At 51.5% G+C, this 20,604-nt stretch overlaps 8 protein-coding genes across 8 annotated transcripts; 6 read left to right on the top strand and 2 right to left on the bottom strand.

The window, feature by feature from the left end:
- Positions 1-1,623: 1,623 nt before the first annotated feature.
- Positions 1,624-6,845, top strand: BD324DRAFT_631756 (fungal-specific transcription factor domain-domain-containing protein). The gene is made up of 14 exons (XM_022016458.1): positions 1,624-2,940; positions 3,001-3,045; positions 3,107-3,715; positions 3,776-3,963; positions 4,026-4,079; positions 4,136-4,242; positions 4,295-4,426; positions 4,479-4,552; positions 4,605-5,281; positions 5,343-5,502; positions 5,555-5,629; positions 5,691-5,806; positions 5,859-6,285; positions 6,361-6,845. Exons 1-14 carry the CDS (start codon positions 1,753-1,755, stop codon positions 6,520-6,522), a joined length of 4,014 nt encoding a protein of 1,337 aa, XP_021869963.1. The 5' UTR covers positions 1,624-1,752; the 3' UTR covers positions 6,523-6,845.
- Positions 6,846-6,973: 128 nt separating this feature from the next.
- Positions 6,974-8,368, top strand: BD324DRAFT_80651 (hypothetical protein). The gene is made up of 3 exons (XM_022019250.1): positions 6,974-7,035; positions 7,085-7,814; positions 7,961-8,368. Exons 2-3 carry the CDS (start codon positions 7,147-7,149, stop codon positions 8,241-8,243), a joined length of 951 nt encoding a protein of 316 aa, XP_021869962.1. The 5' UTR covers positions 6,974-7,035; positions 7,085-7,146; the 3' UTR covers positions 8,244-8,368.
- A 124-nt stretch (positions 8,369-8,492) lies between these two features.
- BD324DRAFT_581766 (hypothetical protein) lies at positions 8,493-9,876 on the top strand (the record flags this gene model as incomplete). Its single annotated transcript, XM_022013524.1, has 6 exons — positions 8,493-8,530; positions 8,589-8,662; positions 8,710-9,166; positions 9,225-9,539; positions 9,611-9,751; positions 9,825-9,876. The coding sequence occupies 6 exons, from the start codon at positions 8,493-8,495 to the stop codon at positions 9,874-9,876; spliced, it is 1,077 nt and encodes a 358-aa protein (XP_021869961.1).
- Positions 9,877-10,376: 500 nt separating this feature from the next.
- Positions 10,377-11,491, top strand: BD324DRAFT_652332 (ribonuclease H-like domain-containing protein; the record flags this gene model as incomplete). Its single annotated transcript, XM_022018472.1, has 7 exons — positions 10,377-10,421; positions 10,507-10,682; positions 10,739-10,912; positions 10,999-11,054; positions 11,115-11,131; positions 11,183-11,256; positions 11,335-11,491. The coding sequence occupies 7 exons, from the start codon at positions 10,377-10,379 to the stop codon at positions 11,489-11,491; spliced, it is 699 nt and encodes a 232-aa protein (XP_021869960.1).
- A 99-nt stretch (positions 11,492-11,590) lies between these two features.
- On the bottom strand, positions 11,591-12,912 carry BD324DRAFT_661160 (hypothetical protein; the record flags this gene model as incomplete). The annotated part of the gene is made up of 5 exons (XM_022018895.1): positions 12,307-12,912; positions 12,059-12,245; positions 11,983-12,013; positions 11,796-11,928; positions 11,591-11,733 (listed from the first exon to the last, which is right to left on the bottom strand). The coding sequence occupies exons 1-5, from the start codon at positions 12,470-12,472 to the stop codon at positions 11,591-11,593; spliced, it is 660 nt and encodes a 219-aa protein (XP_021869959.1). The 5' UTR covers positions 12,473-12,912.
- BD324DRAFT_631714 (hypothetical protein) lies at positions 12,703-14,361 on the top strand. Its single transcript, XM_022016457.1, has 9 exons — positions 12,703-13,018; positions 13,077-13,262; positions 13,321-13,408; positions 13,457-13,502; positions 13,548-13,631; positions 13,684-13,758; positions 13,819-13,915; positions 13,981-14,077; positions 14,152-14,361. Exons 1-9 carry the CDS (start codon positions 12,877-12,879, stop codon positions 14,207-14,209), a joined length of 873 nt encoding a protein of 290 aa, XP_021869958.1. The 5' UTR covers positions 12,703-12,876; the 3' UTR covers positions 14,210-14,361.
- Positions 14,362-14,806: 445 nt separating this feature from the next.
- BD324DRAFT_631710 (phosphatase inhibitor-domain-containing protein) lies at positions 14,807-15,540 on the top strand. Its single transcript, XM_022016456.1, has 3 exons — positions 14,807-15,068; positions 15,147-15,354; positions 15,400-15,540. The coding sequence occupies exons 1-3, from the start codon at positions 14,840-14,842 to the stop codon at positions 15,530-15,532; spliced, it is 570 nt and encodes a 189-aa protein (XP_021869957.1). The 5' UTR covers positions 14,807-14,839; the 3' UTR covers positions 15,533-15,540.
- A 64-nt stretch (positions 15,541-15,604) lies between these two features.
- BD324DRAFT_642941 (P-loop containing nucleoside triphosphate hydrolase protein) lies at positions 15,605-20,233 on the bottom strand (the record flags this gene model as incomplete). The annotated part of the gene is made up of 10 exons (XM_022017517.1): positions 15,605-15,802; positions 15,852-16,013; positions 16,054-16,839; positions 16,931-18,654; positions 18,688-19,008; positions 19,054-19,465; positions 19,503-19,654; positions 19,697-19,817; positions 19,867-20,153; positions 20,206-20,233. 10 exons carry the CDS (start codon positions 20,231-20,233, stop codon positions 15,605-15,607), a joined length of 4,191 nt encoding a protein of 1,396 aa, XP_021869956.1.
- Positions 20,234-20,604: the final 371 nt, after the last annotated feature.

The following is a 20,604-nucleotide window of genomic DNA, read 5'->3' as shown; positions in this document are numbered from 1 at the left end:
ATGCCAAATAGTCTCTTGTCTTTCTCGATGATCAGCACTGAGTTGACATGTCACGCCCTGCCCATCTCATGTCAGCGTATGTGTTGCAAAATTCTCTTATCACTCGGCCGGCTTGAGTCCGTTCATTCCCTTTCGTCAGACAATGTGCCGCCGAGAGGCAATGTCAGCGGTACAACTCTCTCAATTCAATCAAAGGGCAGGCTATCTAAGCCCTCGGGATTTCGAACGATGCTTGTCCATCGATCTTCAGGCGCAGTATACTACCCAGAAGATCGAGGTACGTCACCGTCTGTGTAATGATCGCGCAGGATATCTCAAAACATAAAAAGGTTGTCCACCCGAAATCTCGGGCGAGATTATTATTTACATGTATCGTGGCGAAGCCAAGCCCGTATCATCTGTGAGCATCGGCGAAAGGAGGCGCGCGACCGTTTGGACTGCTCTCGTCGCTGTGACAATGAACTCAATCGTGAGATCGTAAGACATGTGCTTTTCCTTGCAGCGTGGGCATACATGATATACTCGATGAGTCCACCCCCTTCATATCCAGGAGGCAGGCCTCATGCGTGATTCGCTGCCGAATGGAGCGGACAACCTCGTCTAGTGTTGAAGCTTATGTTTTTCTGAGTGGTTTTTTTCCCTTCTCTCCTAACATGCCTAGTCCACGCTGTTCACGCTGTTCACGAGCGCGCAGACATACGCTCTCAGCAGCTGCCCTGCCTTGCCCGCCGTCCCGCCCCTCTTCCTTCTCAACAACAAATGGACCCTCGTGCCATTATTAGGGAATCAACCAGCAAACCTACGAGGGACAGTGGTTTCTTGGCAAAAGGTATAATTCCGAATCCCCGGTCAATTCACCGTTTGACCGTGTGTGATCTATCCCTTTCCCACTTGACTCTACTCTGAAGTGATCCCCTCACGGCCACCGAAGTCCTCACCGCCCCCTTCAACCTCAATTTGCCCCTCCCTCTTGTACATACCTCCATCCGCAAGCAATAAGCCACACTGTACATCCCGCATCTCATCTAGGTGCTGCTGCTGCAGTTGGGCCCATTTGTTCATTACATCTTATTTATTTACTACTATTTGGTCAACCAACGGGGAAAAACGAAGGAAGAGGAGGTAAAAAAAGTTTTTTGATTAGGACAACCCAAGGAGCGAGCAGCAGCCGAAAGTACGGTAAGGTAGCTAGCTGGCCGGCGCCACCCCTCCGTCAAGTCAGACCGACAGCAGTGGCAGCAGCAGCCAGCAGCGACAGCAGCGACAGCTGTAAAGACCATCCGTCATCGGCCAATCGTAGCTTCGTTCCCCTCCTTGTTCGATCTGACCGTTTGGGCATCCCACCATATCAATCCTCCTGCTTCGACGCCTCACGCCCTCACGCCCCGGATCCCGAAATTCCTATTATTGCTCCATCTCGTGAACCCCGGCCGCTCAGCGGTCAATTCGGCTTCCCATCTTGTGCGCTATTTGGACCCATTCCACGGATGATCAACGACAACCACACCAAGGATGATGAATTATTCGATACCTCTACAGGCTCAACATCTTCATCATCACTCACAACAACAGCAGAATAGGAATAATAATAACCATCAGCAGCAGCAGCAGCACCACCACCACCACCAACACCAACACCAACACCAACACCAACACCAACACCAACAGGCCTATCCGCATCCCGCCGGAGGAACAGCACCACCACCTCCACGAAGAGATTCAGCATCTACCACGACTTCAGGTGGACACTTGATGGATGGCGACTATTCAACGACACCACAACCTATGTTAGCGTCGTCGTCCGCCCCTGCCTCCGGCTCAGCCTCAGCCTCAGCGATAGGAGCTCAGAACCCTTCTTCTGCGTCTAACGGTGGACCTCAACAACATGGCGGTCCTCATCCAAGTAACGGTGGTGGACCTGTAATAACATCTTCTACTTTCACCTTTGATCCAACTCCTTCCAGTAATGGTTTTTCCAACCTGTCCTCTTTCCCCATCTACCACCCCGGTGTTGTGCACCCAGACACCTCTGGCCCCCTAGGATCATCACAACCGTATACCTCAGGTCAATCCTCCAATTCCAGCCTTCACAATCCTTTCCAGATGGGGCTACCCACATCTTCGACTAGGACGCGAAGGGATTCAGGTCCAGACGGCTCGAGCGGGTACAATAACGAACATGGACGGCAGGATGGTCGTGATAGTATGCGGTATTATCGCGCTCCCCCACAGGGTTTGAATGGAAACGGTGTTGGTGGACCGCCATTCATGCACCACTACGGGGATTCTCACAATCTGCACGTTGCCAGTCAACCCGGTCAACCTGGTCACTTGGGTTTATCGGCAATCCCTATGACTGCACCCATTCACTCAAATGACTGGCGACATCATCCCTCAGCACCTCTTCAGTCGTCTTGGAGCGGGTCAAATAATGGCGGTATAATCCATTCGGCCATTCCCACCCGAAGGAGCACCCTCTCAGGTACCGGCATGAGTCCGACCGCATACGAGAGTGATGGAGATGATCCCTACAGCGACACTCCAGCGGTGTCACGACGGAAATCAGAAGGTCAAGCAATGGAAGGTCTCAGACCTATGAAAAAGGGAAGGGTGGGCAGACCTCCAAAGCAGGCACAGTCGAAACAGAAGACGACGACGACGACAACGACACCGACCACGACCATAGGGCACAAACAATCGGGCTCGAAAAAGGCGAGAGTATCATCCTCTTCAGCTGCCACGTCTCCGGTGAAGAAGGAGGACGAGGTGAAAGTTGAGGATGAGGATGAAGACGGAGAACAGGAGGATGAGGAAGATCATGAAGATGAGCTCCGGGCAGTGGGAGATGCTCCGGAGGAAGAGGAAAAGATGGATCACAGGAAGAGGAAACGGAATAGAACCATACGAAGTTGTGTCCCGTGTCATAATCATAAGCGCAAGGTGGGTGGGGATTTGCCTTGCTTGCTTGCTTCTCGGAGTGTACTGACGCAATTGCGCTAGTGCGATAGGAGAAGGCCGTGTGGACGATGTACAGCATTGGGGCTAGTGAGTAACTCGGCGACCTGTTTTCGTGTTGTTTTCTTTCTCTCATCTAACCGTCAAACAGACTGGAACATGTGTCTACGAGGTCGACGATATCCGAGCCATGTCTGATCCAACTGTGGCCGAGTCTGAACGGCTCCGACGTCGCATAGCCGAATTGGAGAAAGTCGTCCGCGAGCTGAGGCAGCGTCAACCCAGCAGAGCAGCCACAGCAGCTGCTGCAGCCGCAGCGGCATCGACATCGGCGTCCGCGGCGGCCAACTCTTCAGGTCCACCGACCGTTGCAGTTTCCACCCCGAATGGAACGACAGACTCAAACCAGCCTAATGGCAGTGGTGCTGGGGATACCAAGAAACGCCGAGTCATTGTTGATCGATACGCGCGTCTCAAAATGGGCGAAGTGGTCTCGTTGGCACATGAAGCTGGGGCAGTGACGGACGGTGAAGGTCCAGAAGGTGATGCGACGCCAAATGGACACGCTCGAAGAGGTTCAAAAGACGATGGCGAGCCGGGTCAGGATCGGCATGGATCAGTCGGAGCAGGAGGTGAAAAGAAGGACTACTGGGCAGAACCGTACACGACGTACTTTTTACCCGGGGAAGAAATGGTCGAAGATAGAATTGGGAGAAGAACGTTTCTTGGTGCTTCGGCTGGAAAGTCGATGCTAAGGAGGGTGAGGCCGACATATCTGAGGAGGAAGATGACGACTGACGCTTTTGTGTCTGCATCGCAGCTTCGCGAGATCACGCGGGATGGGACCGTCGGCGAAGATTCAGACCTCTTGAGTATACCTGAAGAAACGGCTTTTACGGGAGTCTTTCCGGATCTACGCAAGACGTTTCCATTCACCACGATCTGGAGTCATGAGAATTTCTCTGGGGAGATTATCGGTCTCTTACCGGATAAGGAGCAGTCTGAAATGTGAGCGGGCCGGATGCTCAGAGGCGACTCCCTCTTTTGTGTGCACACTGACATTCCTTTAGCCTCCTCGCGACGTGGGAAGAGGAAGTTTCATCCTACTTCCTCGCTTGGCATGTGTGAGTCCCTGGGGGGCGAATGGCAAAGAACGGCGTCACTAAGCACTGCCCCTCAGGCCTTCTCTCAAAGGCGAATTTCGACGATTCTTCGCCATGACAACCGCGGAGAAGATGAATGTTCCTCTTTCAAGTCTCTCATTATTCTTGATGATCTGCTCTTTGGGTAGGTCGTCCTGATGCGCGTGATCCAGTCTCTGACCGCCCCTTTCCCTCAGGATGTGTGATGCGAGCGACTCGATCAGAAATATTTGGGCATCCCGATTCTAACGGCAGGGAAGATGAACCTTCGCCAAAGACCAAGGACCCAAAAGATATAACGAGCAGTCGGCTTCAGAGCGAGTTGTATCGTGAGTGACACGAAGGGAAGATGCATGTGTGACCGCTGACGCCGCTGAGCAGTCTCTGGCGCATACCAAGCGCTGCGTCTCTGTTCCTTCTTGTCTAACCCCAGCGTTGCGTCGATCCAAGCTCAGGTGGGTTTGTTCCCGGTTTTGCAGTGAGAAACCACCTCATGATGACATCCAGATCCTCGTCAATATCTATCTGTTCAACTCTGAGCGTGCTGCGGACGCTTGGGCTCAGACTGGATCTCTGGTCCGTCAATGCATCGCCATGGGTCTGCACGTCGACCCTGCAAGACTCGACGCCAAGATATCGCTTCGAGATGCCGAGGTTCGACGTCGGATCTGGTGGACCGTTGCTGGTCTTGACGCCCTTCTTTGCGTTTCGTTTGGTCGACCGAGCGTCATCAACTTTTACCAGACTAGTCTACCTCAAGATCGAACGGATGATAATCTGTCAGACTCACCTGGGACAGGTCAGCGTCTCTTGCCGCCTTCAAATGTCTTGTCAAACGAGACGACTGATATGACGTATCATGCTGCCTATTTCCAACTGACCATCCCCTCGTATGAGCTCTTGGATCGCATCTTTCATGTCGATCGGACATTCTCCCGATCGGCCATTTACGGTTGGTTCTCCCCTTCGCCAGATGGACAAGAAGGAGTAGATAATGGCAAAGAATCTGGGCACACGTACGAGGGTGCCATGCGCTTGGCCAACGATATCAATCAATGGTATGCGCATATTCCTCGTGACATGCGATTTGAACCGGAGGAAGACACTGCCGAGACGTTGAAAGCGTTATCTCCCAGACGAGTCAATCAACGATTGATCTTGTGTTCAAAGACTTTTATGATCGTGTAGGTGGCATTTGACACTCTTTGACGAGAAACGGTACTGACCTGACGATCTCCCACGCAGGATGGTCCTGCATCGACCGTACCTTCGTGCGGATCCAGCGGCATATCCTGAATCCTCAGAAATCTGCTATCGAGCAGCTCATCTGGTCCTGTCTGCGTACAGAGTTGGAGCAGGTGCAGGCGCCAGCTCGTTGTGGGTTTGGTGGACCGTCTCGTACAGAGTGAGTGTCTCAAGCGCAGTGCAATATCATTGGCCCTGATCCGTTCCTTTAGGCCTTCCACGCCGGGGCCGTGTGCGCTTTTCTGGCAATCAGGCAACCTGGGACGGAGCTAGCCCGACGTTGTATGGTGAGTGCAGCCATCCAAGCTTTGCAGGTCAAGAGCAGCAGTCTGACGTGTTGCTGCCCAGGATGATCTCCGTGGAGCCATTGCAGTCATTGAAGGGCGGATGACGGCTTGGAAGAATGCGCATCCTGTCCAAGCCGATCTCCGGGATGGTCTTATCAAGCTTGAGCAGCTTGCAACGTCAGTCATTGGTCAGCCTCGTAGAAATGGGAGCGCTGACAGGTATTCTCAGCGCGGCGACACGCCAAAAATCTAGTCCGACAAGTAGTAAACTGAGTAATGACACGCCTCTTACGTTTAACCCCAACCTGCTTTCGGCGGGATGGCAATCCCAACCTCACGACGCGTCTTATCCCATGGCCAATATCGACAGTCATCATCTGTTCCACCCTGGAGCACCGACCATGGGTGCTTTGCACCCTTCAACGCCCCTCTCTGAGATCAGAGGGTTCCCCGATTTACCCGTCACGTCTCCCGGTGTGGGAGTAAATGGTGTTCCGAGCCCGAACCCGGGCTATCCGATGATTTCTGGGGATACGACATTGAAGCAGGTCATTCCGTCTCTGGGTGGCGGCGCTGTCAGTGCGAGTTATTCCGGATCAGAATATCCATTCCAAAGTGATTCATTGGCGACCAACGAAGCGGTCTCTCTACCTCATGTGAGTTTGAGCTTCGCACGGGGAGGCAGGGGTCTTCAGTGTATGACGAGTGGATAGCTGATCGTCTTCGAGCAGTTCTGGGCATCCATGTTTGGTATTCGCATGGACAAAGAGAATGGTGAGATCCATGAGAATGGAGGAGTGAGTGGGTCGAGTGGACCTCCAGGCGGTGGAGGAGGAGGTGGAGGAAGAGGACAAGATGATGGATCTATGATTCCAGTTCCGAATCACATGTAGCGATTAGAATAACAAAATCAAACACGAAAATCTTTGTTTCATCAAGGAGATATGGTCAGGGTGATGAGGGATCTTGTACTAGTGGTAGTGGTTGAGGGGGGAAATGTCAGGTTGCATTTTGGATGCGACCATGGTGACCGCCACACAGGTGAATCAAAGAGATATCCCCCCTTGCCCGATTCCGGGCAAGGGGGATAATGTAGCGAGGCAGGAGGGAGGGTGATATGCTGAGCTGGTCGAAGACCGAGACATCAAGTATGTTAACCATCCCTCTTGCAAAGCGGCAGGTCGAGCAGGACCCGGGATGTGATATTCTATCTGCCACGGACAAGAGCTGTCTGGACAAATTAATAATTAAAACAGACGCCAAGGCACAGACAGGCACGGAAACAACATACCATAAATGAAAAAAGACGCATTGATCGCCCCCAGCATCCCAACCCAAAAAATGGTCTGGACCCCCCCCTTTCTAGAAGGAGCAAAAGGTCACATCTGCTCACTGTCCCCCGGAATGTCAGGTATCCCACCTTCGCCCGACCACCACGCTCATTTCACCTGAAAGCACCACCACCACCACCACCACCACGCTCTTTTGAACATACCTGGATTCTCTGATTGCGCGGTATGCGCTGGAGGACATGGACAGGGCCACGGACACGGTGTATAGACCTCTTCTTACTCACTACATGGTCCTTTGCCGTCGCTAAACAGACCGACCATGCTGTGCTCGATCTCAATGGGACGACGACCACGACTTCAACCTCTATACCTCTGCCCTTACCGCCTTTAATTGCCCCCCTGACACCTCCTACACCCACACCTATACCCATGGACCTTTTCTTGAGCTATAGCGTATCTACACCTTGTCTCAGCTATATGACTTCCACCCTATCCTCTCCCCTATTCTCTTCCTGTCTTCCATTCTCTCTCCTCCTCACTACATCCACCTCGTTCGCCAACCTCGTGAAATCATCCTTGAAGACTCGCAACCTGACGACTCTGAACGATCTCTTGGCTTATACCACCTCGCCTCAACCCTCCATCGATACGTGTGTATCATTCTTTCAGTCGACGCTATCAGACCTCTCATCGGATTCGCATTGTGGAAATGATCTCAAAGATGCTAGAGTACTGGCGGTGGAATTCGCTGATGGATTGGCAAACTATAATCTGATGAGGAAAGCGGCGGGACTCGTATCGGAAGAAACGATAGGATCGCACTGTTACCTGGAAGCTATCACTGCCACCTCGGCCGATGATTTGTACTTCTGGTCCTTGCCAGCGGGCATACGGTGAGTGAGCCAAACGACACTGATTGGAGGCGGGCGGGCGGGGCGGGGCGGGCAGAACACACCGAGTCCATACAATCGCCCGCCGTCTCACTTGCCTCATCAACTTGACCGCAGAGATTCGAGCTGACACATTTCTTCTTTTCAAGTCTTCCCGCCAGCTCTACACCATCTTGCTCTCCGTGCTCGCTCCGCCTCCTCGAGCTCTACGCCCAATCTACAGCCTCTTCCTCTTCATCCCTCAACACCACCATCATCCAATCGGCTATCGACCGTGTCAACGGAGCCTGTGGCGCCAGTCTACCCGCCATGGCAGTCTCAGCGAGTGTGACAGGCTCAACATCGCCATCTATCGTATATAATCAGCTGTGGCTGTTGCTGCTCCACGCTTCATTGTTCAGTTGTTTCTGGGTTCTTGTGGCTTCAACCTAGAGGGAAGGGAATCCCCATTTGGGTCTTTTAAGATCATTGTTATCACTCTCAACCAAGGACATTCATCTTGTCACCATGCATCTGGGCCTTATACTCAATCTCATCAGCTCACCTCGCTGAGCACAGATCCGTTGAAGGTAATAACCCAGCGCCACTCTCCACGTGGGACGCGCCGCCCTCGCTTGATCGCTCCTTGCTTCTTTTCCAGTACCTTCTGCGCTGTCACATCATCACACGCCTTGATTCACCATGGCCGACGTGAAGAAGAAGCAGTTGGTGTACAACATGTGAATAAGATCCCATCAAGGGCTGGACACTACCCTTACTGACATTCTCATCTCGCAGAATCGAATTCCTCCGAACATCTGAGCAGGACGGAACAATTAAAGAGGATGACAAGGAGTCTCTCGAGGTAGCCAGTGAGCTGTCCTTAGCGGTACTCTGCGCTCGGTTTACATCTCTTCAGTACAATGCATAGCCGAGGCGTTCGAAGTGGATCCCGAATCCGAATCTGACAAGTCTCAATATTCCATCGCTCCCGCCTCGCTGCTATCTATCCTAGATGTGTTCCTCAAGACTCGAGCTAAGACGGGTGCGGGCCAGTCTCAACCAGGAGCCTCTGCATCATCTAGCAGCAGTACTGGCGCCAACACTGGCAGGTCTTCCAGCGGAGAACCTTCCGAAGCCGATCGGAAAAAGGCTGAAGAGTTAAAGACAAAGGGCAACGCATTGATGGGTCAAAAGCTTTACGATTCAGCTATTGAGCAGTACACTCAAGCCATCAAGTTGGATCCTAATCCTGTCTATTACTCGAACCGCGCGGCAGCTTGGGGCGGATTGGGTGAACATGAAAAGGCAGTCGATGATGCCGAGAGGGCCTTGTCCTTGGATCCCAAATTCGCCAAGGCTTATTCTAGATTGGGGTGAGTTTGGGAACACCCCGGTAGTTCGATAATCAGTAGCTGATGTTGGAGGGCTTAGACACGCACAGTTCTCGCTTGGCGAATACAGCGCGGCCATTGAAGCTTATGAATCTGGGCTCAAATTGGATCCGTCAAATGCCAACATGAAGACTGCGTTGTCCACTGCCAAAGCTAGGTACGCAGAGCAAGGAGGATCGGACGAGGGGGATCTCGATGCTGGTGTTGGATCTGGCGGAGGGGCACGTGCTGGTGCTGGTGCTGGTGGTATGCCAGATTTGAGTTCACTAGCCAGTATGCTCGGAGGAGCTGGTGGGGGAGCCGGAGGAATGCCGGATATCGCATCAATGATGCGGAATCCTCAGATGATGGCCATGTGAGTGGTAGACCCCTCTGGGCATTTGCTTGTGTTGGCACCCTTAGCTAACGGCATCGCTTGAATTTCAGGGCCCAACAGATGATGGCGAATGGAGGTCTTGAACGGCTCATGGCGAATCCTCAAATGAGACAGATGGCCGAGAGATATCAATCTGGAGGTGGAATGCCAAGCATGTCAGAGCTGGCCAATGATCCGAGCTTGAGAGAGATGTGAGTGCTTTACAGGTGGTCGGTCTGGCTTGACAGGCGCTTCAAAAAATTGATTTGATTGACGTCTGTGCAGGGCTCAGCAATTCATGGGTGGACGTGGAGGACCACCTCCTGGGAACGTATGAGCGGAGACCAATGTACGAGGGTTGAGCACAAGGCATAGTCAAATGGGTTAGGTGTAGTCGCAAATCTTATCGCCTGCAGAAAACGACCTCGTTGGTTTGCCTCTATGCATCGATTGAAATCGGTTGAATCGGACCGGGATGGAATCTTTTCTTCTTCTTTACATGTAATGCTGCCGCTGGGTAGCGGCTCATTGACATTGGGCAGAGCTGTAGCATCGACCAAGACTGAACACCTCGTGCTGAGCCCACACCGAGTCATCCTCACGGCGTCCAAAGCTTTGTCTCTGACGAAACCGGCGATCCAGAATCGTCAATTCAGCAGCTCGAGCCGCCATTTTCTATCGATACCAAGTTCTGCTTTACACTGGCCCACTTCTCCAAAGGTCGACATTAGACTTATTACCCGAAGGCACCTCACGAGTAAGCGTTCTGGCCAGATAGGCTGCTACCTTCTAGTTGGTCACGCGCTTGCTCACGCGCTTGAAGCCTCCATACCCAACATGTCCCATCGAATCCTGAATTACGATGATGGACCATTGGTCTGGGTGAGTAGAGCTCTACGCCGCACAGCCTCTCTACTTTCTTCTAGCGACCAGGAGAGTGCTAGCTGACACCTAATCCATCGTTCAGATTGACTGCGAGATGACGGGACTCAATTACGATACGGATAGATTATTGGAGATCGCCGTGATCATTACGGATGGTCGTTTAGAGCCGGTGGATGAGGGGATAGAGTATATCATACAGACGCCAAAAGAGGTCCTAGACAAGTTGAGTCAGAAGCCGAGCTTCAATCATGTCGATGGGTGTCTGCAAGGCGTCATGGTTCACGTCATTGACGCCATTCTTTGCTGTCTTCCAGGATGGACGAATGGTGTACCACGACGCATGGCGAATCTGGTCTCACTCAAGCTTGTATCGACTCTCCTCATACGCTGGAAGCAGTCTCCCAAACAGTCTTGGATTATGTCAAACGTCATATCCCAGATAGAGGCTCTGGGTTGCTCGCAGGAAGCTCGGTTCATGCTGATCTACGGTGAGTGAGTTGACACTCTACATTCGAGTTCAGGCTCGGTAGATACAGGCTACAACTGGATAGATACACTGACTGATCTCGCATAGCTTCCTGTACAAGTACATGCCTGATCTCGTGAAACATCTATCATATCGCATACTAGGTTAGCGAGGAGCCAGCATCAATGAACCAATAGCTGACGTATAATCTCGTGATGCACTAGATGTCAGCTCCGTCAAGGTCGGTTCTTCCGAAACCATAGCGGGAGTCACAGCTGAACCTGTATTGTAGGAGATCTGTCGGCGTTGGCATCCATCAGTCACAGAGAAGGAACGAGCAGGACGAACCGGCAAAGTTGCGCATCGGTACGTTTCCGTTCCTCGTCGGACGTAAATCCCATCAGGCAAAGAATGACGCTGACGATGGGACGTCCTCTCACGAAGCGCTCTCGATGATATCAGAGGATCTATCAGAGAGCTCAAATTCTATCAAGAGAACATCTTTATCCCTCTCGAGCCACCAAAAGACAAGTCAAAACAACAACCCTCCGAGAAAAATGAGCTAGACGAGCTCGTTGAGACATTGAACAAAGCCTGGTAGGCTTTGTCATGCACTGTATCTTTTATGGTTTGCACCCACAAGTGCTTGTTTGCATCGTTTGCATCGCACTGGTTCATGCCCTTCGACGACTCTCACCATCTAGACAAACGACTTGAAAACAACTACGGCGTCTATATATTCCTCTGTACCATTTGGACCACTTCTCAATCGTCCAGCTCGAGGTATTTTGCCTACACGTTGGAACCCGAGCTTGTCCCAGAGTCGGAGTGATGCAGCATTGTCTGAGACAAGATGTCAGTCGTTATGTCTCATCTTCAACTCGACGAGCGGTGGTCGAACTCACTCTCGTAGACCAAATTGAAAACGCTACCTCGGTATCCTAAGGCAGGGGCATAGATCAAGTAAGATTCTGCGAGTGCTCCCCCAATCTTCTTGCCTCGCTGTATTGGCGGGACGACAAAACCAGCGTTGCAGTTCTGAGTCGAGTATCAGCTAATGTGCGCACTCGATCCCCGTCGAAGACACTCTACGTGACTGCTCCTTCCCGGGTAATTTGGTTTACTAGACGTGACATGTCAGTATGCCAAACAAGGTCGCCGAGCCTACATGTAATAGAAACCACCGAGACACTCTCGCCATGATCTTTCAGCTTGAGCCTCCATCAGACTTGACGGTGGCTCTTTCATCGATGCCTCCTGTAAAACAGCAATGACAGTTGTCGAGGCCGTTTTGAAGAAGTACGTCTTAAACGCTTCGAAATCAAAGGGTCCCTCTTGAGGGTAAGTCAGTCCGTCTATTCGAGGTCACAGGTCAGCACATGGGAACTCAACAGGAGCATGGCTGCGCTCACCCACCTTCTAGCTCCTTGGCAAAGACTTCATACATGTACTGCATCATCTCTTCTGGGGCGTCTGCAAATGAGATTGGATGTGTCGATACGGAACCCGAGGGGATAGGCCACAGACGCGATGTCAGTTCAGCGATGGGTGTAGGCGCACTGATAGCTCCGTAAGCAGACATGATGACGAGCTGTCAGAAAGCGAAGCCAGCCGTTGCTGAACTCAAATAGAGGCAATGACTTGTTCGGCTTAATTCGGTGGAACTATTATGCCTTGAATTTCCCGGTCCTTCGGACTTGGGATGTGCAGAGGTGGCGCCACATGCCTACCATTCAGCGGATGCAGCGAGATCCAAACGGAGCCTTCCATTGAGAGAGGGGTCAGACACTAAGATTGACAGCTTCTGCGATGCAAACAGACGCGTTCAAGACGCTCGAGGAATATGACTGGTCAGACTCGTAGAGAGCAGGCTCTAAGACAAAGGCTGGTCCAGGTTTCGGACCTCCATAAAGCTCTGGAGCTGCATCCAGCCAAAAACAGCTGTGACGATGCTTTGCGATACGTGTATGTGCGATTGAAGGAAGGATGCTCTTTCTATCACTCCCCTTATTGATTCTGACGTTGATTGCTCAGGCCAAAGTGCCAGTGTACGGACCTTGCGTCCTCTCCCACAACCACCTGAAGCCCAGTACGAAGGAATTCGTTTCGGATTGTGATGCTTTCGGCTGTGAGCAAAGGGGTAACCAGGTATCAATCTCTGAAACTGGCTGACTGAACCTGCTCAGATTGCGCTTCGAATGGTACTTGTCTGCCTCGACAATGTCGAAAAGACCTATACGTCCTAGCTTCGATTCGCAACTCAACTTTTGGCATACCCCCCATGTGTCAGCCTGGATCCTACTGCCCTGATGACGCCTCTGGCTGTCTGCCACTTGTGACCCTGGGAGGTGCATGTGAACTCAACCGTGATGGTGAGTTCCCGGCAAACTTGTGCTTCGTGGTACAATAGGACTGATGTTGCGTTCGCAGATGAATGTGATCAGACCCTCCCTCCGCCACATGGGGCAGATAAAGGTGGAGAACAGGGAAGGGTAATATGTCTTCTTGGGAGTTGTACGTGAGTCAGGACAATACAGGGACACAAGCTCCCATTGACGTCTCTCAGTCCCGCCATCGCCCACATCGGCCAATCCTGCATGATTGAAAACACCGTAAGAGCTTAGTCTTGCCCTCGTTTGTGCTAAAGCTCGGCTCAGACCTACGCAGGATACGACTCTTCAGGCACTGGATTCAATTTGCAGATTGTCCGAGATGATTGCATACCGCAACAAGGGTTTTGTGTGAGTTTCGGCCAAACAAGGCCTAATTCGGACTATCAGCTCATCCGAGCAGAATGCCACTTCTGCCACTTGTCAGGACCTAAAGGTGTCTGAGGAGCCGTGCGAAGAGGATAGGGAATGTACATCGGTGAGGCGTGAGGCATGTCGATACACCCCGAGGAGCTGATCAGTGGGTCTACTCTACCAGGCAAATTGCGTTCAAGGCGTATGCGGTCAACCTGTCAATGAAGAGACACGGATCCAAAGTTGGATATACGTCCTTGTGGCATTCGGCATGGCGGGTGGTGAGTCGATGTATCTGATTTACATGGTTTCTTTCACGCAACTGATCGATGTCTGTCTCACACAGCGATGGCAGGAGTTCTAGCAGGGCTGATCTGGCTACACAAGAAGAACGAAGAGGCGAATCAGTCGCGCATGGAGGAATATTACCGTCAACAAGCAATGTACGTCGAGACTCGCTCGGAATGGTGCCTGAATGGTGCCATCGCGCTTTTCGAAGTGCTGATCCGAATCATAGTTACCAACTTTATCGGGCGTCGTCGGTAAACTCACAAGGATCGATATGGAAGAAGTGAAGAGCTGCACGCCATATTTAGCCTGCTCGCAATCCATCTATCTGCCCTTGTACCGCCAAAACCCCATCATGAAGCCCTCCTGCCCTTTCCAACGGAAAGCTCCGAACATTGCACGCTCCGCCAAGTCATCCTACCGTGCAGATCTGCCTGGCGTTTCTGATCTCTTCCTCTCCCCTGAGAACTAATCCCAAGATAGAGACATTCAAGCATGACCACGCCTCCGGGGGCAGACGCCAAAGACCACTACAAGGGAAGCCATGCCCATTCCAGCCAAAACCGCACCCGTGCAATGACCCTATCAATCCAAATGACCTTTCCTCTTCTCATTTTCTGACAATGACTTTATTACTCTCAATGGTGTAGATCCCTCAGGAAAAAACAATGATCCATACACCCTTGAGCTTGGCTATGCACTTGATAATCGGGCTCTGATATGGCGTGTAACCATTCCAGGCTATGGACAGTACTGTACGTAGGCGTAATGCAATCCGCCTCAAGATCTTCGCCACTCATTCTATTCTGTTTTACGTAAATGGTTTTTGGCCCCACAAAACGGTTCAGATTCTTGTCCACAGTCCTCCATTTAGTTCTGCGTTTCAGCTCATACGCGAGAACCGCGCGCAACTCACCATGCCACCACCGCCAGACACTCGAGAGGATGCCAGCGGATCCCGTACGATGACTATCGAGGCAACGCAGCAGCCCGAATCCGGGCCCTCTGAGCCACATCACCGGGCCCTAGATAGCAACCATACGGTCGGAGTCTTGAAATTGAGAGGTGCACCAGTCAGGAAACAACGGGTGATGTGGACGGATGAAACGGTAGATAACGAAGGCATGGGGAAGAAGAAATCAAAGAGTGAGTTCGAATAGTTCAGTTCTATCTCCTTAGATCTCATGATGCATTAGGGGAAGCAGATGCTGACACAACGTTCAGTTTGCTGTATCTATCATCGCCCGAAAGCTTATGACGAATCATCGACAGAATCCGATTCTTCCTGTTCAGAGGGAGAGAGTCATTCTCATCAGCGCAGACAGCGAACAAGCGGTAAACAAGCCTCGAGAAGAAAGCGCCGGGATGTGGTGGAGGTGGAGCAGTCAACCAGCTCAGAGTCTGAAGGAGGGCACGGGGATGGAAGAGCGAAGTGGGCATTATTGCGCCCGGAAGACTTAATGCTGATGGATCTCAGATCGAGCAAAAGATCACCGCGGCGTCACCATGCTCACGACCACGGTGATCACGACCACCCATCCCACTCGCACAAGCCCAACAAATATGATCATCAGGAGAAGCCTAGCTCCTCCGATGCGATCAAAGGATGAAAAAATAATGATGTATCAACATGCCTGTTGCGGTCGTAGATGTACAAAATACTCCTGCCTGTGTCTATTGTTCTATGTACTTTCTATGCTCCTCAACCACTCTAAACCCATTTCGAACCATTTCCTTTGCGCCGGAGTCAATGCGACGCCGCGGAATCGCTTTGCCGTTGACGATGCAAGATTTCGACGCACAAGCTTGATTGCCAGGGCGGACTTGCTGTCTGTGTGATATTTCACCTTGCGATCGATTTGCAAAGAGCCTGCCGCCAGCTGAATGGACATGTCAATAGCCGCAGCATGCTGTTAGTCTCTAGCTCACCCTAACGTCCGCTTGATCACCACAGAGAATGGCCAGCGCAAGATTTGAGACAGGACCGGTTTCCCATGCATACAGAGTCTTCGACTTCATGATAGTGTAGTAAACCATGTGCGAAGCCCTGAGGGCCGAAGCTTCAAGACGCCGATTGACAGACGTTGGATGCTATAACGGTCAGCTTGGCTCGTCGGTTACGAGAGCTCACGATGAAAATAATCTGTTGATTGTTGATACTCTTGAAGGAGGCTTTCCCGTCGCGAGTCAGGATTCTAGGATACAGACCGGCCGCAAGGACTGAACTGATGATGGCTTTATGACCAGCGTTTTCGTTCAACTGTTCAGGCACAGTGACAAATTGCGTGCGGTATCCGCGTCCAAAACGGGCGTTGTCCAAGTCTTTGCGCTGTGTGAGCGTAACATCAACGAAGCCAGAGTCAACCAAATATGACAACAATTGACGACGAGACTCCTCGATTTGTTGTAGATTTTGCTGAGATAGATAGTTCCCGCGACAGAAGACCCTGATATTTTCTTGACTGGAGGAGACGCGCCTCCAGCTGTCAAAGACGTTGGCCAGAGTCAGAAAGTCGCTGTCGCCAACGGAAAACGCCGCTTTTGCAGCGTCCGCCGCACTCTCGTGTCCGAAGGGGGTGATGAAGGGACTTTTGCCGTTTAGTGCGGCCACGATCGTGAGAGCAGGGTCCAGACATTTGTAGAGGCAAGCGAGCAAGAGAAATTTGCCAAGATGAACATCAGTTGGTAGCTTGCTTAGTAGTCGTCCCAGAGGCGTGATCGCCTCGGAGTTATTGAGAGCCTTGACCTCTACGAGAGCAGCAATGGCTCTTTGGATGTTGATGGAGGTTGGTGGATCCAAGGCCTGGAGAAGGACACTCTCGATTGAGTTGCCGAGTCCAAAGTCAAGAATCTTGATCCGAAGAGCCAGATCTTGTAGAGATAATCGAAGCATCTCAGGAACAGGATGTTCGGCCATCTACATGTTAGCACAAGCATGCGACAAATAAACCCACCTGGGCATCATGTCTTGCCTTTGTGAAGAGATGGAAGGCGATCCCTTCTCTGACTCGACCTGCTCGTCCCCTTCTCTGCTTGGCATTACTCCTTGAAATGTATGTCTCGATGAGGCGTGATAGCTGTCGTTTCTCATCAAATCGCATCTCCCGATGCTTGCCTGAATCGATGACACAAGTGATGTCGGGGATGGTAACTCCTGTCTCTGCAATGTTGGTAGAGAGGACAATCTTTCGAACTCCAGGTGGTGGTATATCGAACACAGCGCTTTGTCCTTCGGACGAAATGGTGGAGTGGAGAGGGTATATTACAAAATCAGCCATGTTGAAAGATGGATGAGCACCAATCATTTCGTTGAGTCTACGGATCTCTGCGATACCTGGCAGGAAGACGAGGATGGCCGCAGAATAGGGAGAAAGATCTGGGGAGCCAAAACAAATTTGTTCCAGCAGGAGGACGATGAGATCGTAAGGAATCTGTCGAGAGTCGAGCAAGTTGACCGTGTGAACTGTCCCAGGACTGTACTTGCTGGACGAGAGCTTTGTTGGATCCTCTTGATCGTCGGGCTGATCATCACCATCTGATCTCGCCCCATCCTCTGTCCATTCCAGCTGCTTGGTACCCGTCTTGAAATTCCGATGCCTGATTGCATATTGACTGTTCTCATCAATCCGCCAACCACAGAGCTCCACCGCGTCCTCGAGAAAGTTGACTTGCACCGGGAATGTCCGGCCTGGCACAGATAGATAGGGGCATCCACCAAAGTAATTGGACAGTTTCTCCGCATCCAGAGTGGCGGACATAAGGATGATCTTTAGATCTTTGCGGGTGTGCACGAGTGTCTGAAGAGCGATCAGAAGGAAATCAGATTCTATAGATCGTTCATGGACCTCGTCAACGACGATGTGTGTAACATCATCGAACGCCATGGGTCCTCCACCTGCTTGACTATTCTCCAGCATTCGCAAGGCTATACCATTAGTGACGAATGCTAGACGAGTCTTTGCCGAAATTTTGGACTCTAAGCGAATGGAGTATCCGACGATAGAATTCCCGCTTTCCACAGCGCCTGGGGCATCTCCCAGCTCGATAGAGACACGGTTCGCCAAGGAGATGGCACTGATCCGGCGAGGCTCTGTCACGATGATCTTACACTCGCGACCAGCCGCGAGCTCCCGTTCCAGGATGAAAGAAGGAAGCTGAGTCGATTTACCACAGCCAGTATCACCTGAGAGTATGGAAACCCGCGATGAATCAATTGTTCGCAGGATCTCCTCCCTGTATGCTGCGATGGGCAAAGTATTTCGTTGTGTCAACATGTCTTGGTATTTCGAGCTTTGAACGCGTGCCTCGAAATCAGCCTTGACGCTTTCGTGTACCGAACGAGCAAGTGGCATAGACTTTGGCGTTACCTTGGCCGCGACTGTATTATCGCCGTCGATTTTCGGCCCTTGTTGTTCTTGAGAGGCGACAGGAATAGCCTCCAGAGTGCTTCGGATTTTCTTCCACAATTCCCGATCCTTGCTCTTCTGCTTGATTTGGTGAGGAATCTCGAGCTCGTCCCAAAGATCGCGGTATGCGGGAGGCATAACTCGCCAATTAGGCTGATCTAGCTGGCCGCTGGCGTATAACTCATGCAGGGCGATCAAGGCGATGAAATTCTCTGCCTCCAGACGATTCTCGCATGCAATGTCGTTCATTCGCCAGACCCGGAGATGGTTTGTGGAAAATCGAACCTCTATACCTGCCCTGACAGCTCGAGAACCGCCTGAAATCTCTGCAAACGACATGACCGCATGCTTGAATTTACGCTTCATGGCGTCCCGTAACATCGATTTCGGACTGGTCGCCGCAAAATCGGGCAGACCTGGCAAGGGCATGGATCGTATTGTAATTGTAGTGTTGGCTTGAGGTCCGTCACCGTCGATGGGATCTGGTGGAATGTCCAACATGTTACCGAATAGATCTTCTTCGTCGTTTTGGATTGAAGGTGAGGTCGGTTTGAGAGCGTGTGATTCGTCTTTCGTGGGTTTTGATCTACTCCTTACAGGGGAGTTGTCGGCAGGCCCTTTAAGACGATCTCGGATCTTGTCGGCTCGCATCTGATCTCTCATTGTGCGATAAATGGTTTCTGACAGGTCAGAATCTGCGCTGCACCCCCAATGGACCAGCTCACCTGCTTCTTTGCGATTGAAGAGATACTCGCCTTCCAAAGACTGGAGTTCAGATTTGATCTCCTTCACTGCAGCACTTTCCGACTTGAACTTTTGCTGCGACTTGGCGTCATCCAGCTCTATACGCTTCATAGCCCATTTTCTGTTGATAGCAGCAGGGTCAAGGTCGACCTCCTCGTCAGAGGATTCTTCAGCAGACCTGAACAAAGACGTCGGTTCTCGGGACGGAGTCGAGATTGAAGACTTGATTTGAGACGTGCTCTCCGTAGCGACGGATTGTTGAGACTGTTTGAGCTCTTCTGTAGATACAACTTCGGGGACGAGTGGGGTATCCAGACGCTCTTCAAGACTCGGCGCTGTCTGCGCGAATTCACCCCGACCTAGACATTCATCTTCGGTACAGTGCAGCCAGACCTAGGATATATCAGGCGCATTGAATGCCAAGACTCACCCAATCAAGACAGTCCTCCCAATTGCCCAATGGAGAGACCTTTGAAATGCATTCCCATGCTCGGGATTCGCTGATGCCTAAGTAGCGAAGCACACGAAAGCTGGAGTATGCTGTTGAAAGCTCTCGATCTCCAATCGCTTCTGGGCGAGAATCTGAATCGGGTCATCAGGCTACCTCCTATTTCGATCGGGAACTCTTACGGTAATTACTACCATTTTCCTCCTCCAAAGCAAAGTCTAGGATACGATCTCTAATGTCGGAGTTGGCCTCCAGCTTTTGAAAAGACCTGGCTAGACGGCTGTCGAACTCGATTGCCTAGCAGTCGTCAACAAGTTTTCTGGCGATGCACACTGCTTGCATCCACCTTGATGATCTGCTCCACATCCCTGTTTGCCTTAGCCTGCAGTCTGTCCACAACCGCCTGTAATCCCACTTGCTCCGAGCTTTCTGCTACCTCCCAAGCTTCCGACTGTGGGTTGGTCTCAATCTTGTCCCTTGAATCTGCCAGTGGCGAAGTCTTAGATGGCAAACCGCCCTCCTGGACATTCAGTTCTGAGACTTTCTCCTCTACAATCTGATCGGAATCCTCTGGAGTGTCCTTTTCGACCTTTTTAGATGGCACAGAAGTCGTAGCGACGCCCCGCTCGACACCTGATTTATGTCGGTCACCTCCAGTGATCGTATATAGACAGAGCTGACTTACGCTTCAATGCCGGCTTCTTCTTCCCCATTCTGTACGGATGAATAGTAACTCTATGCCATGCTCAATGCTGCACACCTCATTGCTCGCTGTCGTAGCCGGCTCTCATCCCGGTGCTCAGAGCCATAGATCTAAAAAGATTCAGTATGGCCAGTACTCAATGTTTGTGGGGTCCCCGGACTTTTCTGGCTTGTTGCTGATTAAACGTTAAAGGCTTACCAACAAGGTCGTGATTATCGTGCTCTCTCTCTCTGTCTGTGCATCAGCAACGCCGTCCAAACTGGGAGCGATCACACCGTTACTCTACCAATTCAAATCCATCTCATGCTTGATTGTCCCTCTCAATCGGGTCCAACCACCACTCCAGTCCTCGATACACCAGTCTTTACTCAGCCCGCCACC

The sequence above is a fragment of the Kockovaella imperatae genome, assembly GCF_002102565.1.
Source record: "Kockovaella imperatae strain NRRL Y-17943 chromosome Unknown BD324scaffold_10, whole genome shotgun sequence".
Lineage (NCBI taxonomy): Eukaryota > Fungi > Basidiomycota > Tremellomycetes > Tremellales > Cuniculitremaceae > Kockovaella > Kockovaella imperatae.
Note: the sequence above shows the minus strand (reverse complement) of the source record. Positions and strands in the feature narration are given on the sequence as shown.